Genomic DNA, 23,686 nt, shown 5'->3' with positions numbered 1-23,686 from the left:
ATCTTAATGTTATTAAAATTCTGTTGATGAATTTATACAAATATGCTTTTCTTTGGAAATTGTCTCCAAATTACTCAAGGGTATAAATGCAGGTAGCAAAATTACCATCCCTCTATAACTCTATAAATTATATGTGCATTTCATTTTCTAAAATTCCAATAAACATACTTGGAAAATAAAGGAGGAAATAAATTTCTGTTGTTTTAGGCCACTCAGTTTCTGGTAATTTATTATGACAACCCTAGAAAACTGATATAAATGTCAAATACTAATGCTACAGAAAGGTCAAGGAAGTTAAGGACAGAAAGTGACAGTTTGATTTAACATGCAGATAATTGATAGGACTGTGCACTAAGAGAAAAGTATTAAATATTTGATACTTAAGAATATTATTGTGAGTGAGGAAGTGAAAATATTGAGTTTAGATATTTTGCTAAAGAAGCTCATATGGGAATAGAAAAGAAAGAAAAGTGGTGACCAAAAGGAATGTGGTCAGAAAAGAGCTATTTTAATGTAGAATCTTAGATATGTTTCAATTCTAAAGAAAAAAAAAAAGATGCTAAAAGAGAGACAAAAGAGAGGATTTGTTGAAAGAACAGGTAGCACAGATAAAAGAATTGGTTTTAGTAGAAGATAAAGCACTTTCACCAAGATGATAACAAATGATGAAAAGATGGATGAAATGTACAGAAATGTGAAATTCATGGCTGATGTTCTTTTTTTAAGATTTTTTTAAATCTATTTATGTATTTATGTATGTATGTATGTATTTAGAAAGCAGGGGTAGGGGCCGAAGGCAAAGGAGAGAGAGCATCTCAAGCAAACTCCGTGCTTAGATCCCAATGCAGGGCTTGATTTCACAACCCTGAGATCATGACCTGAGTCAAAATCAAGAGTCAGTCACTTAGCTACCACCTAGGAGCTCCAACTTGGCTGATGTTTTTTGGTTTTTGGTTTTTAGGGTTTTTGTTTGTTTGTTTGTTTGTTTGTTTGTTTTCAGATAAATTGGAGATAACTTGCTGAGCAGGAGAAGGATGATGAAGAAAGAAGAAAATTGAAGGAAAGTTTGGATTTGGGAAATAGGAATCACAATACCCCTTTTCTGTGGGATATCTGGCAGACAACAAGCATTTTCAAGGAACACCTGTCTACACAATTGAGTGCAGTTGTATCGATTGTTGATTAGTGATTGATTGCCAGCAGTACTCAGTAGCCTGACTGTAGGAGTCCAAAACTCAGAGAGTGGAAATGACCCGAGGTAATTGCAAAGGAGTATGATGAAATAACAAAGGAAAAAAGTGCAAAGCAAGAGTAGAAGTGTGGACTATCAGACCTGAAATTCATAGGAAAGAAAAATAAATCTCAAAAAGTGGTAACAGTGAACATACTGAAACCAAACTGTCAAAGAGAAGTTGGTTGTCAGAGAAATCTGGAACTTTGACAAGTTTTTTCTAAAAATAACTTCTTCACTAGCCAGCACCAATACCTGAAATTCTACCTTATTATTTTTAAGAGGACTGTTAAAATAAAAATGTAAGTGTGAAATATGCCATATGGTTTCCTTGAGTTGTAAGAGAGAGAATAAAAGGAGAAAGGAGGCAGGGAAAGCATGTCATCAGTATCCATTTTATTATTATAAGTTGTTAGCAAATTACTGGGGCACATTACCAATATGTATTCTAAGTGAAAATATGGAGAACAAATGAAACGAAGGAAATGTAATCTATTACACATCATAAAATAGGAAAACCTTTCTTGGTCATTAGGAATAAATAACAAACATTCACATAAAAGATCATAATTTGTATTAACATTTATGCAGTCAAACCAAAATTTAATCACTATTATATAAAACCTATTAACATCTCCTATGATACTATGCTTGGCTTATTTCCTAGCAGCCTCATGTATTTACATACGGTTTAAATATGCTCAAACACACTCCTAAGCTTCTTTTCCCCCTTACTATACACGTCTCTTTTTATTCTTTTGGTAATCTCTTCCAAAGTTAACCACTAATTCCATTGGTACATGATGAAACATGTTAGGAATCGACTTCAAACATTGGCACAGCTCTGAGCATGGCCTTTCCCTTTACTTGAACTCAGAATTAATACTTTCAGTTCTTATTTTCTTTTATTCCGGTCCCAGAAGTAGTTTTCACTGTAGAAGTCATTTGCAGTCAGTCTTCTGCTTTCTAGTAGTAGTCTACAACCAGGCTCTAGTTTCTCCAGGACGCAACACAGGATGGGTGTAACTATTAAACTAAGAGGCATTCTCTCAAAGAGTTTAAATGCAACTTATCTTTACACAACCTACATGATACGTAATATATATGTATATATATAATAAGATATATATGTGTGTGTATATATATATATATATATATATATATATATATATATCTAAAACAATGCCTCTGCTCCAAATAAATCAGAGTCAAAAGAAATGATGAGCTCAAGATGACATCAGGCCCATTTGTCTAAGTCCTAGTATTGTGTGAGTGAAGAGCAACAGCCAGTTATGACAACAGGTGATATCCAGCTATTATCCAAAATAATAGCTAAATTCAGTAACATTTTTCCATTTCTAATCTATTCTTAAAGAAAATCATAGATGGGATCACTCCATTCTCCAGTAGCCCAGCAGAGCAACCATGCCATCTGTATTCATGTTTTCTCCAATAAAGAACTGGTAAGTTTTGAAATTAGCTAGTATGTGCCTGATTTGTTCCGCAGCTCCTGTCACAAAAATTTTTACTCTTTCTGGCCTCTGTTCTTCAAGTTTGCCTTTGATTGATTTCACATAATCTCAGGTATACTTCCTGTAGGTTTCTTTTGTGAAGCTAGTTTCCTGCAAGTGATGGTTCATGACACTATCAACATCATTGATTACTGTGCTTCCAGTATGTTTGCCTTCATCCCTGTGTGACTTACTTGTTACATAACTGGAAACTTGTGTCTCCCAATCCCCTTCACCCATTTTGCCCACCCTCTCCTTTCCCCACTGGCAACCATCAGCATATTCCTTATAATTATGGGACTGTTTCTGCTTTTTTGTTGGTTTGTTTTGTTTTTTGGATTCACATATAAGCAAAATCATATGGCGTTTGTCTTTTTTGACTCATTTCACTTATGATACATTCTAGGTCCATCCATGTTGTCAAAAATGGCAAGATCTCATTGTTTATGGCTGAATAATATTCCATTGTGTATATATACCACAACTACTTTATCCATTCTTCTATCAATGGTCTCTTAGGTTGCTTCCATATCTTGGCTATGGTAAATAAAGCTGCAATAAACAGAGAGGTGCATATCTTTTAATTACAAAGAAATTCTTTAAGAGAAGTTGAAAGAATCCAGAATCCAGTGAACACAACATCCTCCTATTCAGTTGCACACTTCCATTTTCCTCTGTACCTTCCTATTCTACTATTCATAATACTCTAATGTAATACTTGCTCTAATGTCAAAAATGCTGCCAGACTGCAGGTTCAGTGAGGGCAGGGTTCATATCTGGCTTCTCCCTGTAGTTTCATTCCTCCATCCTTAGTACTTGGCCCAGCTCCTGTAAGGAAGTATACCCAGTACTGATGGGAAGAATCACTGAAGCAATGAATAAACAATAAATCCTCTACTTGGGTACAGAGAGATTCGCTCTGTAGAAGGCAGATCTAAAAGGAAAGCCATGACCTGGATCTTTCTCTTCCTCTGAAAGGAAAGAACTCACTGATTAAACCCCTGGCATTGTAAGTACTTCTAATCCTGTCATTATCACTTTTTTTTTCATATCATTTCCAATCAGGGAAAAGTTCAATGAAGGCAGAATCACAGACATGATACTCTGTACAGACAAGTAAAGCAACAGAGTAAACTGAATGGATTTCTACACAAGTAGGATAATTCTACGTTAAATATTTTATCAAAATATCCATGATTACCAAGCCACCACATGACTTATTTGATGAATGGTGCATGTCACACAAAACGTTTTTAATTCTTCCTTGATTTCATTAGAGAAGAAAGAGGTTTTCATTTGTAACTCAAGTAATTTCTAAGTGGTGAATTGGCAGAAAGAAATAATCTGCCATTCAAAAGAAAATAGTTACACTTAGAATTAGTAAGCAGGACATGTGGCATCTCTATTAAATTCTCTTATAATTTATCACATATTGTCACAGGACTTTCTGAGAAGAAATAGTAAATAATAACTTTTGAAAATCATCATTTTCAGCATGCATTTATTTTGAAGCAGGTTTGTATCAAAATACTTATCAGGTTGCCTCAAACATTTCTATACACTACCTTGTTTGTCATAAAGACTACAAGAAAGAAAACATTATTCATTACCAGACATCCTAAGTTCATTTGTACAATACTCACTGCAGAGTTTTGGAAAAATACATCCTTCACCAGGAAACTAAGGAATACAAAATGTTCACAAATCACATGCTATCTTTTCTTGAAGCAAATAAAACTTGCTGTGCCAGCCTATTTACCTGAAAATGTCTAGATGAAACAGACAATGATAACAAGAGGAAAGGGTGCTAACACATATGGAGGTCTCCCTCTTCTCTCCTGTTGCTGAAAGTCTGTTGAAACTACTCATCCCATAATTATTCTGTAAATAAGATTTTCTTAATATTCACTTTCAAATGAGGAAACTCAAGTTCAAAGAGTTCAATGTTTGGGGGAGGCTGCTAAAACATGCTTAACCCTAAATCTCTCTATCCCTGCCCCCCTCAAGAAACTAGAGCTTCTACTCTGGAACATATTGATAAATCATCCATCTAAGCACAGACTACATCTTCCAGCTTGCACTCCACGGAACACTGCTGCTCACCTGCTCCAGGCCAACGCTCAGAAGTCAAGGCCCCTGGGTCTGCACAGGAAACAGGTTACTGTCACTCATCCTTCTCAGTGTGTCCTCTTGGTCAGAGCCAAAAACTAAGGTACCGAATATCCAAAGCCATATAACCAAATGAATGTGTTCAGATCACTTACAAGATACGTTCACACCAGAGAAAAGAAGTGATTCAATTCTCATCATTGTATTGAAAAAAAAAATATCTACACCGGGGGCTTTCTGATTTACCCTCAGCGTGTTATGGCATTCCAGCATGAGCAGAATCCTCCAGGAGAAACCATAGTTTCTGCCTGGGAGGAAGTCAGAGAAAACTGATTTCTAAGTGAGGGAGCTTAGAAGAGGACGAATGGCTAGACCTCAGAAGTGGGAGCGAGAGGGAGAAGGATGTGAGAAGTGAGAACATAAACACACAAGCAGAAAGTGGAGCGAAATTCCAAAAGCCAGGGAACCCCCAACAAAGTGCGCGTCCCAGCCGTGCCCACAGCCTGCAGCCCGTGACACCCACACGCGCCCTTGTGGGCAGATCTCCGGGGATCTTGCCTCCGCTTTGGGGGTGAATGCTTTGATTGGTTTAGAAAAGAACAAACAGCCCGTAATAAAGGTCTGAGAGCATGGACCTTAGCAAAAGAGCTTGAAACTAAAAGAGGGGGAAAAAAATCTTTTTTTTAATTTATTTTTTATTGGTGTTCAATTTACTAACATACAGAATAACCCCCAGTGCCCGTCACCCATTCACCCCCACCCCCCGCCCTCCTCCCCTTCTACCACCCCTAGTTCGTTTCCCAGAGTTAGCAGTCTTTACGTTCTGTCTCCCTTTCTGATATTTCCCACACATTTCTTCCCCCTTCCCTTATATTCCCTTTCACTATTATTTATATTCCCCAAATGAATGAGAACATATAATGTTTGTCTTGTACAGGTTTCAATTACAAGTGAAGAAGCGCAGCCCTTCCCGAGCGCCTCAACCCCCTAAGGTCCCGGTGCGCGGCTTCCAGGAGCGAATGAACGAGATGCGTGCCAAGGGCGCGCTGGGGAGAGGAGCTCAATCGTAGCCCACGAAGGGGTTCGTCAGCTCCCGGCCCCCACAACGTCACCGAAGCAGGGGACTGCAAGAGACTATAAAGACCCTCTGCAGCGCCCGGGGCCCCCGGAGTGCCCCGCTGGTGACAGCTCCTAACATCTCCCTTCCCTCCCCTCTCCGCCTTCTGGCCTGCGAGAGTCGCCCACTCCTCCTCGGAGAAGGTGCGTCCCCTGCCCCCCCCCCCCCCCCGCATCACCTGCTGGCTCGGAGCATCTCAAACCCAGCCAGGGCCGCGGTAGCGTCTCCGCCTCGCTCGCTCGCTCGCAGGCGGGAGCTGCGGGCCGCCCAGCAGCCCAAGGACCGCGAAGCAGGAGCTCCGAGGGAGGCGGCTGCGCGGGCAGACCCGGGGCTGGAGGCGCGCGGCGATGGGCTCTCTCCCAGCAGCCGCCACCTGGACGGACCGCGCGGGCCCCGCGGGCGCGGGCGGCGGCAACCTGAGCGCGGCGCTGGCCGCGGGGGCGGCGGCGGCGGCGGGGGCCGAGTGGCTGCAGCTGCTCGGGCGAGCGGGCAACCTGTCGGCCTCTCCGCCCGCGGCCTCGGCGGCGCCGGCGCAGCCCCGGGCCAACCTCACCAACCAGTTCGTGCAGCCGTCCTGGCGCATCGCGCTCTGGTCCCTCGCCTACGGCCTGGTGGTGGCCGTGGCGGTCTTCGGGAACCTCGTGGTCATCTGGATCATCCTGGCCCACAAGCGCATGAGGACCGTCACCAACTACTTCCTCGTGAACCTGGCTTTCTCCGACGCCTCCATGGCTGCCTTCAACACCTTGGTCAACTTCATCTACGCGCTTCACAGCGAGTGGTACTTCGGCGCCAACTACTGTCGCTTCCAGAACTTCTTTCCGATCACGGCGGTGTTCGCCAGCATCTACTCCATGACGGCCATTGCGGTGGACAGGTGAGGAGAGGGCGGGGGCGGGCAGGGCTGGGCGGTGGCTGGGCGGCGGGATGCGGTCGCGCGGGCACGGCGACTAGGCGGATCTCGATAAAAGGCAGGGGCCCGGGAGGGAGTTCTTGGGAAAAGGAGGTCACTGACACGCAGTCGTCCTGCAGCGGGCTCAGCCGGTTTCTGCTTCGGCGGCCTCCCACCGCTGTCCCCCGACCCCTGATCCCATTCCGGGCCCTCAGAGGGGCTGAGATGACAAATGAGGGAGATGGGGGAAATCTGTCATTCCAAGTAGGACAAACTCAGCTAGAAACAATGCTAGCAAGCTTTCTCAAGTGGCTTCAAACAACTGCTGAAAGACTCATGGTCTCTTTGGGTCTTCCTTCTTTCTAGTAGTCACTACTCTGTCAGAGGAATGGACTAGGAGTCACCCTCCATCCTTCCCCCTTCTCTCTGGTCTGCTGGGCCTCATCCCCACCCACCGTATTCCCTGGCCTTGCTCCAAAGCCGATACTGGCTGGCGTGGGCTCCCGGTCATGGAGCATGCACTAGAGGTACCAATGACCCTCCAAAAGACTGCTTTATGCTGGAAGTTTCCACAGTGTCTTGGGTTAGATTTCACTTTCAATGATCTGGGGAGGCTATGAGCTGGGTGCACGTTGTTCTTGGAAGATTACATACAACCAAATGTTTCAAATGATGAGGGGAAAATCTCAAATAATAAACGGTTAAGGGGATCCCTGGGTGGCTCAATGGTTTGGCGCCTGCCTTTGGCCCCGGGGCACGATCCTGGAGTCCCGGGATCGAGTCCCACGTCGGGCTCCCGGTGCATGGAGCCTGCTTCTCCCTCCTCCTGTGTCTCTGCCTCTCTCTCCCTCTCTCTCTCTGTGTCTATCATGAATAAATAAATAAATAAATCTTTAAAAAAGTAATAGACGGTCAAAAATGAGACATACTACCTTATAGCTATTTAATTTAGCTAATAATTTATAATAATTAGCTAATAATTTATAGCTAATAGTTTTTTTAAATATTCCCCCATCCACAATGGGGATTTCTGAGATTGTTAAGCAATTAAAAGAAGCTAGATAAGTCACCAACATTTGTTCTCCTATTTAAGTTTTTACATTTTCTGTTTGCATTTGCTTTCTCCTATTGAATATTATGGAATATGCATACTTGTGTTAAGACAATGGTGAACCCCTACTTATTACTGAAAGCTGGTTACACTTTAATTCAATATTATTGTAAAACTTCAACAACACCAGTTGATTCCTCTCTGTTCTGTGATTGGCAGCTGCATGGGAAATGTAGGGGAGGTGGTGATGTGACTTTAACTTCAAGCCTCAATTTTAACTGTGAAAAGAAAGTACTTTTTCTATCTTAACAGCCTGTTTCAAAATAAAATAAGACTTAATATTCTTACTACATTAAGCCACCACTATGAAATAAAACAAAAAAGAAAAAACAAATTCTTTCCATAAATCCATCCTCTGTATTTACTATTTTGAAATAGTGAGCACAAAGATATTGAAAACATAAATCTTTAATAACTACTTTTACATGCTAGGCTCAGAGGATTAAACTGAAGGAGCAGTAGTTAGTAGCCACTAATTAGGATAAATAAGCACAAAATCATATCTTCTAAAAGCCTTGAAACTGTCAATCTTCCCTTTATCTCTGATCTTCCACATATATCTCACCACTTTACTTTTGCAGAAACAGGAGTACAAAGTAGGAACAAATCAGCTCCAAGTGGAGGGATAGGTGAAACTGCCTCTAACCTTGCTCCACCAAGATAAAATGAAATGTTCTTTTGGTTTGAGCATCTTCCTTTTTTTGTTTTGTTTTGGTTTCGTTTTTCCTTTTTTTTTTTAATTACTTGTAAACATGTGGTTTTTAATGGAATCAGGAGGGGCATTAGCATATCATGTTTTAAAATTCTCACAATCTTCTTGAGCTATTAATAATTCATTATGAAATTTGATGAAAATTTACTGTGTGGGAAATAGGCATTTCAAAGTCTGAAGGGTACAGAAGTGTTACTTTTCCGTTACTTTCTGCCAGCATTTATACAAAATCTGAAGTGGTCTTGGAGTTATTTCAGTTGATAATATAATGCTATTTCATCACAATCACTGACCTGATCTTAATGAATACTTATTCTTTACTATTTCTTTAGTAGAAAATATTATTCAGTCACCAAAACAATACAAAATTTATTGAGCATGCAATTTGTAACAAAATTTGAAGAATGTTTGGCTTAGATACTGAAAAGCTTTTTAAAAACTTGTTATTTAAAGTAATACTTTGAGCATACCATTGACAAAAAGAAATACAAACATATAGAAAAATCTACTTCAGATAATTTTTAGAATAAAAGACTATATGAATATAAGTTATTAGAATTCTCAATAGTTTACCATCCCATGGAATCGTATCTGCACTAGTGTCTTATCAAATATGAACTGGACAAACTAGTCCTGTGGTATTTGTAGTTACTTTGTAGATTCAAGTTTGCAAGATTGACCCCCCATACACACCCTGAGAAATTTCAGGTGAGTCACGGTGTCTTTGGTTATGGATGCATGGACTCTACACCCCGTATGGAACATAGGCAATAGCAGGTGCTCACAGAAATTATATTTTCCCGTATAATTAATGCTTATTGAAATAATCATAAAGGTTATTAGTTCCCTAATTAGTTCTTATTGATAAAGGAATACATCATTTAGACTGCAACATGAATACTTGTTATTGTGCTTTCTATCCTCATTAAATATAAACTGAATTGCATTCTTCTAGGCTAAAGAGAAAACATATTTAACTCACTCTATCCCTCTGCATAAAATCAAAAGACCCTCTGAGCTTGAAAACAATTTCAGCTTTGAGTCAAGCACAAATGGCTTTTCTTCAGCTGTAGCAAAATGCTTGCAATCTCCTATGAACTTGGAAATTGTAGACCTGATTGTAGGTATTCCTTTTATGAACACATGTATTTTGCAAATGGAGAACCTCAAGCTAACTGTGACCACATTTTGTTTTGTTTTGCTTTTGTATGATACTAGTAACTCTGCTAAAGATGTTCATGTGAGGTCACAGGTTCTGGTCTTATCCTGACACATTTTCCCTTTTGCTTTGTTAGAAATTTCTGCAAAGCTATTTTTATTAGCTCAGAAAGCATCTTTCAGTTCTACACAGTCCCCTCATGCCTGGAAGTCTAATACCCATGCCCACAGATACCCACACACATTACAATTATTTGCCAATGAGCTTGCATTTCTCTTCACCATCCTTCCCAAATTTGCCATTTTGAATCTTAACAATTTTTTAAGATTTTATGTATTCATTTGAGAGACTGAGAGTGTGCACAGTGAGAGAGAATGAGAGAGAGAAGGAGCATGAGTGGATTGAGGGGCAGAGGGAGAAGCAGACTCCCTGCTGAGCAGGGAGCCCCCGATGTGGTGCAGGGCTCTATCCTAGGACCTTGGGATCATGACCTGAGTGGAAAGCAGACGCTTAACCAACTGAGCCACCGAGGCACCCCTTGAATTTTAACATTTAAACATGACATTTATTTGAAAGATACTGTACTTTTCTCACCTGAACTCTGGATATAGCCTGAGAAGCAGATAACTCCAAGTTGTAAGGTACGGCTAAAGCTCTCCAAATCATCTTCCTTCCAGCCCTCAATTTCTGATCCTTATCTATCCTCTCTACCATTCTTTTTCCCAAGATCATGCAGTATAGCAAAGATTCAAGACACTGTAATCCACTCATGAGTCTGTGCTATTCTCAGGTTATAATACACTCTTAATGGCTCCTAAAGAATCCTGATGACTGTAGAGTTTAATTAGACAAAATATTACCTTCATTTAAATTAGACTTTAGTGCTTGTTTATATTATATAAATTTTGTATCTATATATTATATATTTACATGTATATATATTTTACATATACACTAATAACAAGATACAACACTAATATAAAAAGAACAAAAGATATGAACAGAAAACGCATAGAAGTAAAAATGTCTAACAAACATAAAATTATGAGCTGCTTACAATCCATATCTGCATTCCTTCACCTGCTATTTGCTCCTCAAACTACTCAAATCTGAATTCGTCTCCAAACACTATCTAAAGGTAAGTTGTGAAACCCAGTAGCCATTTCAGTCCTCAACTTCTTTGATTTTTCGGTAGTATTCCTATCAGGTAGCTACTGCTTCTTGGCTTCCCACTTCCCAGGTGCCCTCCTTCCTCCTTGGCCTGTCTTCCATGCTTGTATTTCTGATTCTCTGCTTCTATATAGTAATTAAATACATAGGTTCCTCAATGCTAAATCCTGGGCCTGAGTTTGTCCTAACTTTATTCTCTCCCCAAGTAAGTTCATCCAAACCCATGGCTTTATTTTTCACTTTTGAATAAAGAGCTCTCATTTTTTTCTATCATCTAATTGGTTTTCCTCTGGATTGTAAGATACATAACAATCTGTACAGTAGACAAATATAAATGAATGAAAAATTAAGTCTGGACAAAATAAAGAGAAAATAGGAACAAAATCAGGGTAAAGTTATAGCATAGACATCAAGTTAAAGAGTCATAATCATTAAAGTTGAACTTAAGATATGTCTGAGATTCTTGATATATATGCAAAAAATACAATTAGTAATATAGCCTACACTGTCCATAAAATAATATATTCCTTAAGAGCTAAGGAATTTCTGGTATTAGGTTTCAAGAAATTCTTTGTATGGGCAGTAAAGAAGATACTGTCCTCAACCACTCTGTCACAAATACAAAAGCAGGTTTCCTACAGGGTTTTTTTTTTTAAATAATAAATTTATTTTTTATTGGTGTTCAATTTGCCAACATATAGAATAACACCCAGTGTTCATCCTGTCAAGTGTCCCCCTCAGTGCCCGCCACCCAGTCACCCCCACCCCCTGCCCTCCTCCCCTTCCACCACCCCTAGTTCGTTTCCCAGAGTTAGGAGTCTTCATGTTCTGTCTCCCTTTCTGATATTTCCTACCCATTTCTTCTCCCTTCCCTTCTATTCCCTTTCACTATTATTTATATTCCCCAAATGAATGAGAACATATAATGTTTGTCCTTCTCTGATTGACTTACTTCACTCAGCATAATACCCTCCAGTTCCATCCACGTTGAAGCAAATGGCGGGTATTTGTCGTTTCTAATGGCTGAGTAATATTCCATTGTATACATAGACCACATCTTCTCTATCCATTCATCTTTCGAAGGACACCGAGGCTCCTTCCACAGTTTGGCTATTGTGGACATTGCTGCTAGAAACATCGGGGTGCAGATGTCCCGGCATTTCATTACATCTGTATCTTTGGGGTAAATCCCCAACAGTGCAATTGCTGGGTCGTAGGGCAGGTAGCTTTTACAGGGAAACCTTCCATGAGGCTTCCAATTTAAATTAAATGTCCCTTTATTTGTTAAGTGTTCCTCTGGGTGAGCTAAAGGCATGTTTCAAAGCAGAATTCAGTGAATGAAGTCCTCAGGATACCAAATCTCTTTTTGAACAGTTTCTAGATGGTCAGGTTGGATGCACTGAAGAAATTACAAGAAAGGATAAAGTACATTTCCCCCAGAAGTATTTTTCTCACCTGAACCCTGGATATAGACTGAGAAGCAGATAACTCAAAGTTGTAAGGTATGGCTAAAGCTCTCCAAATCATCTTCCTTCCAGCCCCCAATCTCCGATCCTTATCTATCCTCTCTACCAGTCTTTTATTCCAATTTTTTTTCACTCATTCATTTTAAGAGGCACATATGCACGGTGCAAAAAATTCAAAAATTTAAATATTAGGAGGTTAAATTTACATCTGGTTATCCTACTCCCCAAATATAGCCAACCTATGATCTTCATATTTGCATTTCAACTCTCATTTTGTGATTTATAATCTCCTCTCATATATATATGATATTTATACACATACTCTGGTGCATAGTATATTATATACATGCATAAATACAAATGTCTTTCATTTATTACTAAAATAATGTCACATTATGTCATTTTTAATTTAATATACTTATAAACATTTATTGAACAAATTATAGATCTCGGACACTATTTGATATAAGAATATAGAGATTTATCTTGCTCTATAATGTTCTTTAAATTTTTAATAGACAATACATATATTTTGTTTAAAATTCAAAAAGTAAATGGCTCACAATTTAAAATCCTATATCTAAACCTTCTTTGAGCTGTGGTTATATGTATTCAGTTACCTACTTGACATTTCCACTTGGATGTCTGAAAGCCCCTTAAACTCCATCAAATGCATTACCTTACCTCTAAACCTTTTTCTTTTCCAATGTTCCCCATTTCAACAAATAGTACAAGCATCCATTCAGTTGTTCAAATAGCTCCCAAATCTATTACCTTTTTTCTGTCTCTACCCCAATTTCCCAAGTCCAGCTATCATTATGATCATACAAAGAATGATGCTTTCAAAATATATATAAGACCATGATTCTGTACCCCTGCTTAAAATCCTACAGTGTTTTCCCATTGCTCTTATGAGAAAAAAAATATTCTTAATCCAGACAATAATGACTGATTCCTTCACCTGTCTAGCTTCATCTCATACTCATACCACAGCTCAACCGGCCTAATCTCTGTTTTAGGCACTCTTATCTTCTTTCAAGTCCCTGAATGTATGATGCTCTATTTTTGCCACAAAATCTTTTTTTTTTTTTAAGATCTTATTTATTTATTCATGAAAGACACAGAGAGAGAGAGAGGCAAAGACACAGGCAGAGGGAGAAGCAGGCTCCATGCAGGGAGCCCGATGTGGGACTCGATCCCGGGTCTCCAGAATCAGGCCCTGGGCTGAAGGCGGTGCTAAACTGCTGAGCCACCCAGGCTGCCCTGCCACAAAATCTTTGAACACAATTTACCATTTCAAATTTCCTTCTGCCATTTCCTCATTAGTTAAATGTACTCCTTTTTTTAAAAAAAGATTTTATTTATTTGAGAGGGACACAGTGAGAGAGAAGGAGAGAGAGAACAAGTGAGCTGGGTGGGTTGGGAGCAGAGAGAGAGGGAGAAGCAGACTCCCTGCTGAGCAAAGAGCCTGACACCAGGCTTGATCCTCAGACCCCTGGGATCATGACCTGAGCCAAAGGCAAATGCTTAACCAACTGAGCCACCCAAGTGCCTCAAAGGTACTCCTCTTAAATAACAGATCAAATGTCACTTTTACAGGGAAACCTTCCATGAGGCTTCCAATTTAAATTAGATGTCCCTTTATAGACTCTTTTAACACATCAGTCATGGCCTTTTTCATACCTTAAATTTCATTTTTATTTAGGAATATTTGATTAATAATTTCCTCTAATAGACTTGTTTATTTTTTCTAGTAGACTTGTAAACACCATGAAGACATGGTCAATTCTGATCTTAGTGCCTTCTGTATGCTTACGCTGATCATAGTGGTTTACACATGGTAGCACACAATCCAGACTATTGAATAAATAAATCTTAAGAGTAATTAAGCAAATGAAAATTAAAATAATGAAATACAACTCTTTATTAAAATTGGCAGAGATTGGTAAGTATGTTTGTAGTGAACAGGGCATTTTTATATATGCTTTTAGGTTGAACCATATGCAATTGCCATTTTTTTTTTTTTAGTTTAAAATGTCAATATTCTGGGGGATCCCTGGGTGGCTCAGGGGTTTAGTGCCTGCCTTCAGCCCAGGGTGTGATCCTGGAGTCCCGGGATCGAGTCTCACATTGGGCTCCCTGCATGAAGCCTGCTTCTCCCTCTGCCTGTGTCTCTGCCTCTCTCTCTCTCTCTCTCTCTCTCTTTCTGTGTCTCTCATGAATAAATAAATAAAATCTTTAAAAAAATAAAAAATAAAATGTCAACATCCTATATCATTTAGCCTAACAATTGGATATATTTTGTAGAAACCTTTCAGGAGTTCAATTTGCCAATATATTCAAGGATATTTTTCTTATTTTTCTTTTCTCTTCCTCTTTTTGTTTTTAAAAAGATTTTATTTATTTATTCATGAGAGACACATAGAGAGACAGAGACACAGGTAGAGGGAGAAGCAGGCTCCATGCAGGGAGCCTGATGTGGGACTTGATCTCAGGTCTCCAGGATCACACTGAAGATAGTACTAAACCACTGAGCCACCAAGGCTGCCCAGTCTCTCTTTCTTTTTTCTTTCTTTCTTTCTTTCTTTCTTTCTTTCTTTCTTTCTTTCTTTCTTTCTTCTTTCTTTCTTTCCTTTCTTCTTTCTTTCTTCTTTCTTTCTTTTTCTTTCTCTTTCTTTCTCTTTCTTTCTTTCTTTTTCTTTCTTTCTTTCTTTCTTTCTTTTTTTCTTTCTTTCTTTTCTCTCTCTCTCTATCTCTTTTTTTTTTTTGAGAGAGAGAGCGAGAGCGAGTGTGCATGGGAGAGAACAGGGGAGGGGCAGAATGAAAGGAAGAAAGAAAATTCTAAGCAGGATCCTTTCACAAGGCTCCGTCTTAGGACTCTAGGATCATGACGTGAGCCCAAATCAAGAGTCAGACCCTTAACCAACTGAGCCACCTAGGCACCCCTCAAGGATATTTTTCAAATCAAAATTCAAAGTTTAATGAAAACATTAAACATTCAAAGTTTAATGAAAACATTAAAAATTCCAACAAAAGAAAATGATCAAATAAATGATGGGGCATCTATGAGGCCAAATGAAATTCTGTGTAGAAATTTAAATCCCATATTTGAATATAACATTAGTCCTCTCAAGTCTCCAGGCACACATGTATAAATGTGGTAACATTATCAGAAATATCAATATTTTTAGTTCATAACCTTTCCTTATAAACCACTTCTTGGGGCGCCTGGGTGGCTCAGTCAGTTAGGTGCCTGTCTTCGGCTCAGGCAGTGATCCCAGGGTCCTGGGACTGAGCCTTGAATTGGGCTTTCTTCTCAGCAGGGAGCCTGGTTCTCCCTCTCCCTCTGCTACTCTCCCTGCTTGTGTTCCCTTGCTCTCTCACTCTCTCGCTCTCTCACTCTCTCGCTGTCTCTCTCTCTTACGAATACATAAATAAAATCTCAAAAACAAAACAAAAAAAACACTTCTTGGTAGTCTCCAATGATTTCAGAGTCCCTAGGAAGGTCTGATAACAGTTCATCAGTAGTCCTCTTTAGCACTTCTAATCTCCCCATCCTACCCTAAGGAAAAAAGAAAAAGAAAAAGCAGTATCATCACACTGGTAGAGAGCATGACAGTTTCTCTTGAGGTGGAAACACTGTCTTTCTCCAGCTTGTTGTTTGGGCACATTGCATCCAAATCTGCAAAATTCATAAGTTACAATCTTTATTCTGTGCTTGAAATTTTTGTGATGACTATTTGTGTTGAAAGAGCATTTAGAAGAAATCATCTCGTTCCTAATCTTTGTTCCATTAACAGTTTCCTAATGACCAATATTCCTTCATCTTCCACTTGCAATTCTCTCTCCCTGGGCTCAGCAATAAATGATATGTCCAGGATGGGGAACCATACCTCCTCTTCCCCATGCCTCATAACTCTGAGCATAAATCATTTTTATTGAAGCCTGCTCACTGGTATATTAAATAAATTCTGCAAAATACACAATTGGGGTTTGCAGCCCTACCACCTCATTAGACACAGTCAGAGTCTGAATCCCATTTTCGACTCAGCAGGATTTCTAACACATGAGAAATTTTTAGACTATGGATTTAACAGTCTGATATAATTCTATATATGCAAAAGGTTTATTTGCTCTGAATGGTGAGACTTTGGGTAACTTTATTTTGTTTTGTACTTTTCTTTTTAAATTATCTACAACATGTGCTTATTTTACATGAAACAAATTATTAATTAATTGAAGTTCTGTGGATAGTGGTGAAGGCTGCACAACAATGTGAATGTACTTAATACTTGGACTATACACTCAAAAATAGTTAAAATGGTAAATTTTATGTATGTTTTACCACAGCACAAATTTTTCAAATATTAATTAAATATTTTTTTAAAGAACCAATAGTGACTCTGAGATATATGCCAAATAGTTTGAACTGCAGAGCTAAATAACTTGATTAAACTTTGTATAGACATTCTTGTGGTAGATGTCTTATGGCAACATTTTTAAACATATTTCCTGGCTGAGTTTGAATTTATGAAGAAAGCTCTGGCAAGAGAGTACTGTTAACATTATAATAGATTATTTTATAGGCTGTGAAATCTTTTTTTCCAGGAATTGTATAATAATATCTCAGCTGTGTGGAATAGCTTAAAAGCCTGGCTAATGGTACAAGATAAACTTAGTTTGGTATGTGACATAGGTTTTTAAATATTTGCTTAAATATCACATTTTGAGCTTTTATTATAATCTATGAGATTTTTTTCTTCCTATTTGCCCAAGTATCAAGGTTATTTAAAATTCTCTTTTATGCACACCTGTAAGTAAGGAAAATATGTATATGATTATATCACTAGGTAAGAGTTGGCTCAGTTTTGTTCTGGAGCTGGTTTATACTGGCTAGAGGGACTCAACTGCACACATTTCTTCCCAACTCTGCATTTAGTGATGTTAGTTTGGTAGCTGGAAATCATGGTAGGAGTTTACATCACAAAAATCTGAAAACACTAGAAATCGGAAGTTTTGTTTTCCATTTGATTTTTTTCACCCAGTGTGGTTGTAGTTGAACATTTACCAGCATACAACTCACTATATTTGTAGTCACTCACTCAACAGGTATTTCTTGAGTACCTTCTAAGTACTAAACACCGTATAGATATGGTACACACATTGGGATAAACAAGGTAGATATGGCTCATATCCTAATGAAACCAATTAATATATCTAACTTGAACCCCTCAGCTGTATTCCAGCATCTTAAATCCAACAACCTATTCAACTTTACCAGTGAAATGTCTAACAGGCATCTCAGACTATCCTGGGGTTGAGATGTACCCAGACTTTACTGAGTTCTTTACATTCCTTCAAACTTATTCTTCCTGCAGTCTTCTGAGGTCAAAATCTGAGCCTCAGGTCAAAACTCTTAAACATATTCTTGACTCATATCTTATTTCCTACTCCATATCCAATCCATCTAGAGACAAATCTAACACCTCTATTTTTAGAATATATGTAGAACCTAATCACTTCTTAAGATATCTACTGTTGCCTTCCTAGTCTTAATCCATTTCTCACCTAACATGTTTCCCTACTCCTACTCTTATTCATTTTTGGTTTGTTCTAAATGAAACCACCAGAGGTATCCTGTTAGTAATGAATCTGATCATTTTCCCCTCAACAAATTCTCCAATGGCTCCCCAATTCTCTAAGGACAGAAATCAAAGTTCTTACAATGGTTTATAGAAATTTGTAGCAACGGGTCCTTTGTTACTCTCTGCTCTTATCTCCTGCTACTCACTACTCCACCACTCTGCTCCACCATCATTAGTCTCCTCTGTTTCAGCAATATAGTAAGCATATTTTCACTTCAGGATCTTTCCTTTTTCACTTTCTATGTGAAACATGCTTCCTCCAGATAGCCACATTCCTCATTCCCTGTACTACTTCTGAACTATAACAGTTTTACTTAAAATTGATTTATTCTTTATCACATGTATCACCTTCTAAAATACTATACAGCTTTTTTAAAGATTTTTTTATTTACTTATTCATGATAGACATAGAGAGAGAGAGAGAGGCAGAGACACAGGAGGAGGGAGAAGCAGGCTCCATGACGGCAGCCCGACGTGGGACTCATCCCTGGATTCCAGGATCGCGCCCTGGGCCAAAGGCAGGCGCTAAACCGCTGAGCCACCCAGGGATCCCATGAAATACTATACAATTAGTTCATCTTTATTGCTTATTGTTTTCTATCTGTCTGTCCTACTGAGTTGTAAGTTCTATGAGGACTAGATAAGACCTTTATTTCAATTAAATGAGTGAATAATAAAATCTATGATAACTATAAGAATATGTAGTAGGGGAAAGCACATGCAGACTGTTAGAATAGAAAAAGACAGAAATTGTAGAAGCATTTTTAAAGTTCATTGTACAGAGGAATAGAAACTATCTCCTAATAAGTTGACTACGAGTAGTTAATATTTAAGTAAAAATGAAACATTTTAAATACTCTATGCAGCCTAATGCATGATTATAATATCCAGCTGAATTATCAATAAAGAAAAAGGCTTGGAGATTTTCAAAGCATAAGAAACAATTTTGAAGAAAACAAAATATTCACAAAATTGAGTGTTTATGTTGAGTAAGTACCTTTAATCACAATTCAGAATTCCCAGATAAAGAAACCTATTGAATTTAAAAGATGGCATAGTACCCTGTGTATTGATTTTATATACCTTCAAATTGAATGGATATATGTATGTAATTTTTCCCATAAGCTAACTACTCGGCATAAGATAAATTCAAAATCTTTTACTCCTTAAATCAAGATGTTGTCAATATCTCTTCAACAAAGACTTACATAATCCTAATTTCATATTGAAGACTACAGTGTTTCAGAATCAAACAAAATGAGTATAATCCAATATTATTTTTTGAATAATAGATTAAAATATCATTACTATGCAAGATATTACTCATTTACCTGTCACAGAACCATTGCTGATAAATATCTCAAATGAACTTAATATGCATTTTTCCTTTTTTTCTCTCCCCTTAGACAGGACAGGAAGGCTAGGGTAGGATAGAGTAGGATACTTCCTTCTCCTACTTGCAAGGCTATACAGGGCTGGATTTTGCTATACCTTTCCCCTAAAACAGTTAGTTAGATTCTGAAAACTTGTCAGATTAGACTTGTCTGATTAGGCTCTGGCTAACTAGTTTCTCCTATTGGCAGACCTAATTAAGAACAGTCTTTAATGTGTTTCAAATAGTTCCTTCCCCCCTCTCCTTGCCAGAGCATGAGGGAGTGTTTCTCCGATAGTTACTGTGGTAACATGGTCAAGTTCCTGGAGATAACTCTGATAATATTGTGGGCCCCCTTATGAATGGGTCTCCCTGAAGTCTTTAGGTCTCAGACATGTCCACTCTGAGCCTCCAGCAATTCATATACTACAGCTGAGGTTTTCCTACCCGCACACTAGTTCTGATGGAGTTTTTGCTTGTGAACCTCTGTTCAGATATTTGCCTGTCTGCTCAACTTTGGTTCAGTGGTTTTCCCTACATCCTTCCCTCTCCTCCAGATCTGAGAAACATTGCTGATTTTTCAGTCTGTGCAACTTTTTACTAGTTAGGATGAAGTAGTAACTTCCAAGCTCTCTGCATGCAGAACCCAGAAACCAGAAGTGTCATGATATTTTCTTTTACACACACAAAAAGAAAGGGAAGGAGGGAAGGAAGGAAGGAAGGAAGGAAGGAAGGAAGGAAGGAAGGAAGGAAGGAAGAAGAAAAGAAGAAAGAAAGAAAGAAAGAAAGAAAGAAAGAAAGAAAGAAAGAAAAAGAAAGAAAGAAAGAAAGAAAGAAAGAAAGAAAGAAAGAAAGAAAGAAAAAAGAAAGAAAGAAACCACACTTATTTTTCAACATTTCGAATGTTTAAAATTACACTGCATGAAATATTAGTTTTACTATTTTTTCATTTCCTTATGTACACATGACTGAGATTTTTAAGTTTTTTGCAGAAATTTTTAAAGGTTACAGGAAATCTGTCATTTTTCTCATTGATTATTAAGATCATTTTGCACAATTTCAACTTGCATAGTCATTATGATGTTCCCATACTTTGCTAAGTGAGAACTGCTGGCATGTTAGGCATCACAACTTAATTGCCTAAGTTTGGTAATAAATACTTTTTTTCTCAGACAGTTGCACACTGGTTAGCACATACAGACCATTCTATTCACCCAAGATAATTATTATATTATTTAAGAATAAATCTTGCTATTTGCAATGACATGGATGGAGCCTCAGTATAATGTTAAGCAAAATAAATCAGAAAAGACAAATACCATAGGATTTCCCTTGTATGTGGAATTTAAGAAACAAAACAAATAAGCAAAGGGGAAAAATTAGAGCACAAGAGGGGACCAAACCAAGAAACAGGCATTAGCTATAGAGAACAAATTGATGGTTACCAGAAGGGAGGTGGGTTGGGGATATGTTAAATGGGTGATGGGGATTAGGGAGGACATTTACTGTGATGAGCACCAGGTTATGTATGTGAATGTTGAATCATACATTGTACACCTGAAACTAATATTACACTGCAAAAAAAATAATAATATTATACTGCAAGGTAACTAACTGGAATTTAAATAAAAACTTAAAAAAATACCTTTGTCAGTGATACAAATTATAAAGCTATGCAAATAGAATTGAAAAGGATTATACAAAGAAAATACCAGAAACTAATAAAAAGCATAGTTAGTCCAATAAGAAATTTGGAATTTAATATTTTGGAAAAACACAAGTTAGAGTCTCACTTTACACAATGTGCTAATATAAATATCAGATAGACCAAATAGTTAAAATATAACAATCAAACCATGAAGAAAAAAACAGAAAATCTTATCATTAAATAATCCTAGCTAGGAAAAAAATTCTAAACATCAGAACAGCAAAAGAATACAGAGTAAGATATTAGTTGCTTTGACTGTAAGAAACTATATAACCAAAACATATAGTTTAACCACAAAATCAAAAATATTAAAGCATAATTAAATAGCAAGCAAACTGTTTTAATTATTTTCAGTATAAATTATAGACACAGGGTTTATAACTTTATAATAAGTTCCTATAAATCAAGAAAATATTAATGCAAATATACAAAATATGACAATTTTTTTAAAGAATAAAACTATTACAAAATAAATGAAAAAATATTTATCTTCACAATATTCATTTCAAAATATTTTATACCTTGCTAATGAAAGTTAGAGAAGCAGCCATTCTAAATTTTTGCTGATGGAAATAGAAATCAAAAAACATTTTGTGAAATCAATTTGGTAATGTATATACTAAAATTGCTCATTCCATTAGACACAGCAATTCTAACTCCAAGTATCTATCCATAAAAAATAAGGTTGCAAAGAATGACTTTATTGTTTTCAATTTTTTCACATTATAATAGGTCAGAAATAGATATTCTTAGGCACATTTTAGAGTATTGAGTAGTGATTAAGAATAACATTTCAAGAATATTTATATTCAAAGAGCATACAGTAAAATATTAATTACAGAGAATGTATATTACTATAAACAGGTAGAGGATATAATGATACATGCATAAATATGCATATGCATAAATAAAATAGTAAAAAGGAAATCAATGGGGAATATAAATAATAGTGAAAGGGAATAGAAGGGAAGGGAGAAGAAATGGGTAGGAAATATCAGAAAGGGAAACAGAACATGAAGACTCCTAACTCTGGGAAACAAACTAGGGGTGGTGAAAGGGGAGGAGGGCAGGGGGAGGGGGTGAATGGGTGACGGGCACTGAGGGGGACACTTGACGGGATGAGCACTGGATGTTATTCTGTATGTTGGCAAATTGAACACCAATAAAAAATAAATTTAACATTAAAAAAATAAATAAATAAAAGCCCTCCAGCCCCCCACCCCCGCAAAAAAAAAAAAAAAAAAAAAGGAAACGGAAAATGAACCAGGATATATAGCAATATTGTCCCTTAGTGACAGGATTATAGGGAATTTGTATTTTCTTTTTTTTTAAGATTTTATTTATTTATTTATTTAGAGATAGAGAATGGGCATGGGGAGGGGCAGAGGGAGAGGGAGAAGCAGAGCCCCTGCTGATCAGGGAGCCTGAATTCAGTCTCCATCCCAGGAGCCTGGATCACAACCTGAGCTAAAGGCAGAAGTTTAATCAACTGATCCACTCAGGAGCCCCTGTATCTTCTTAATATACCCTAGTATCCTCAGTTTCATAATCTGGGAGGGCGGAGTAACTTTCTATAAAGTAGGAGAAGATTATTTTTCCACAATTTCATTTTGTAGAAAGACCTGAACATTCACATGCTCATTATTCTATTACTTTGCTGATATACATCGGCTTTGCCTTTGCTGTGACCTGTTCCGTAAAACTCATTTTGAGGTACTTTACATGTATCTGTTCCTACAAATCTATGGAGTTACGGAATAAAGGAGATTTAATGAACCTTTGTACAGTATTTTCCATTCATTTGCTATTTGGATATGGTTCCACTATTTGATTTGTTAATTTTTAGGGAATCACTCTGATAGGTTGTTTAAAAAATTCTACAAGCACCACATATATAAAGTTTCAAAATAAATGGAGAGAAGTGTTAACATTTTCTGATGTGATGAACTCTCCTCTGTAATTACATCAGGTTCACTAATCATGTTCAGCTCTTCTTCATCTTTACTAGGTTTTGTTATTGTTGTTGTTTTGTTTTCTGCTCTACCAGTTACTGAGAAAAGTATGCAATAGTCCAACTATGCCTGGGAATGTATTTTTCATCTTAGTTCTGTCTAATTTTCTTTGCATATTTTAAAGCAATGTTAATACAAATCTAGGATTTCTTTTGCATTCCTGTTGAATGGATCTTTTGTATCATTATGAAATGTCTATCTTCACATTTTGTATCACTTCATGCCTTAAAGTCTAATGTTTGTGATACTTTTTTGGGGGGAGGGAGACTGTGTTTACATAATAACCTCTTTCACAGAAATATTTTAATACCAAAAATATCTAATATGATTAGAAATCACAAACTTGATTTCAATAATGTATGAAAATATAAATTCCAACTATATAACTTTATTTATGATTAACATACAGTATAATTGATTTTAATTGATGTACAAATGCAAGATTTTTAATGCATGAATAGATTCATTTAA

The 23,686-nt window shown here is 37.5% G+C and overlaps 1 protein-coding gene across 1 annotated transcript in view; it reads left to right on the top strand.

Annotated features, from left to right (window-relative positions):
* The first annotated feature begins 6,315 nt into the window (after positions 1-6,315).
* Positions 6,316-23,686, top strand: part of TACR3 (tachykinin receptor 3) — an 83,055-nt gene continuing 65,684 nt past the window's right edge. Inside the window, exon 1 of the mRNA XM_025422870.3 lies at positions 6,316-6,845. Within this exon, the coding sequence (XP_025278655.3) occupies positions 6,316-6,845 (530 nt within the window). The remainder of the gene's footprint in view (positions 6,846-23,686) is intronic.

The sequence above is a fragment of the Canis lupus genome, chromosome 32 (assembly GCF_003254725.2).
Source record: "Canis lupus dingo isolate Sandy chromosome 32, ASM325472v2, whole genome shotgun sequence".
NCBI lineage: Eukaryota > Metazoa > Chordata > Mammalia > Carnivora > Canidae > Canis > Canis lupus.
Note: the sequence above shows the minus strand (reverse complement) of the source record. Positions and strands in the feature narration are given on the sequence as shown.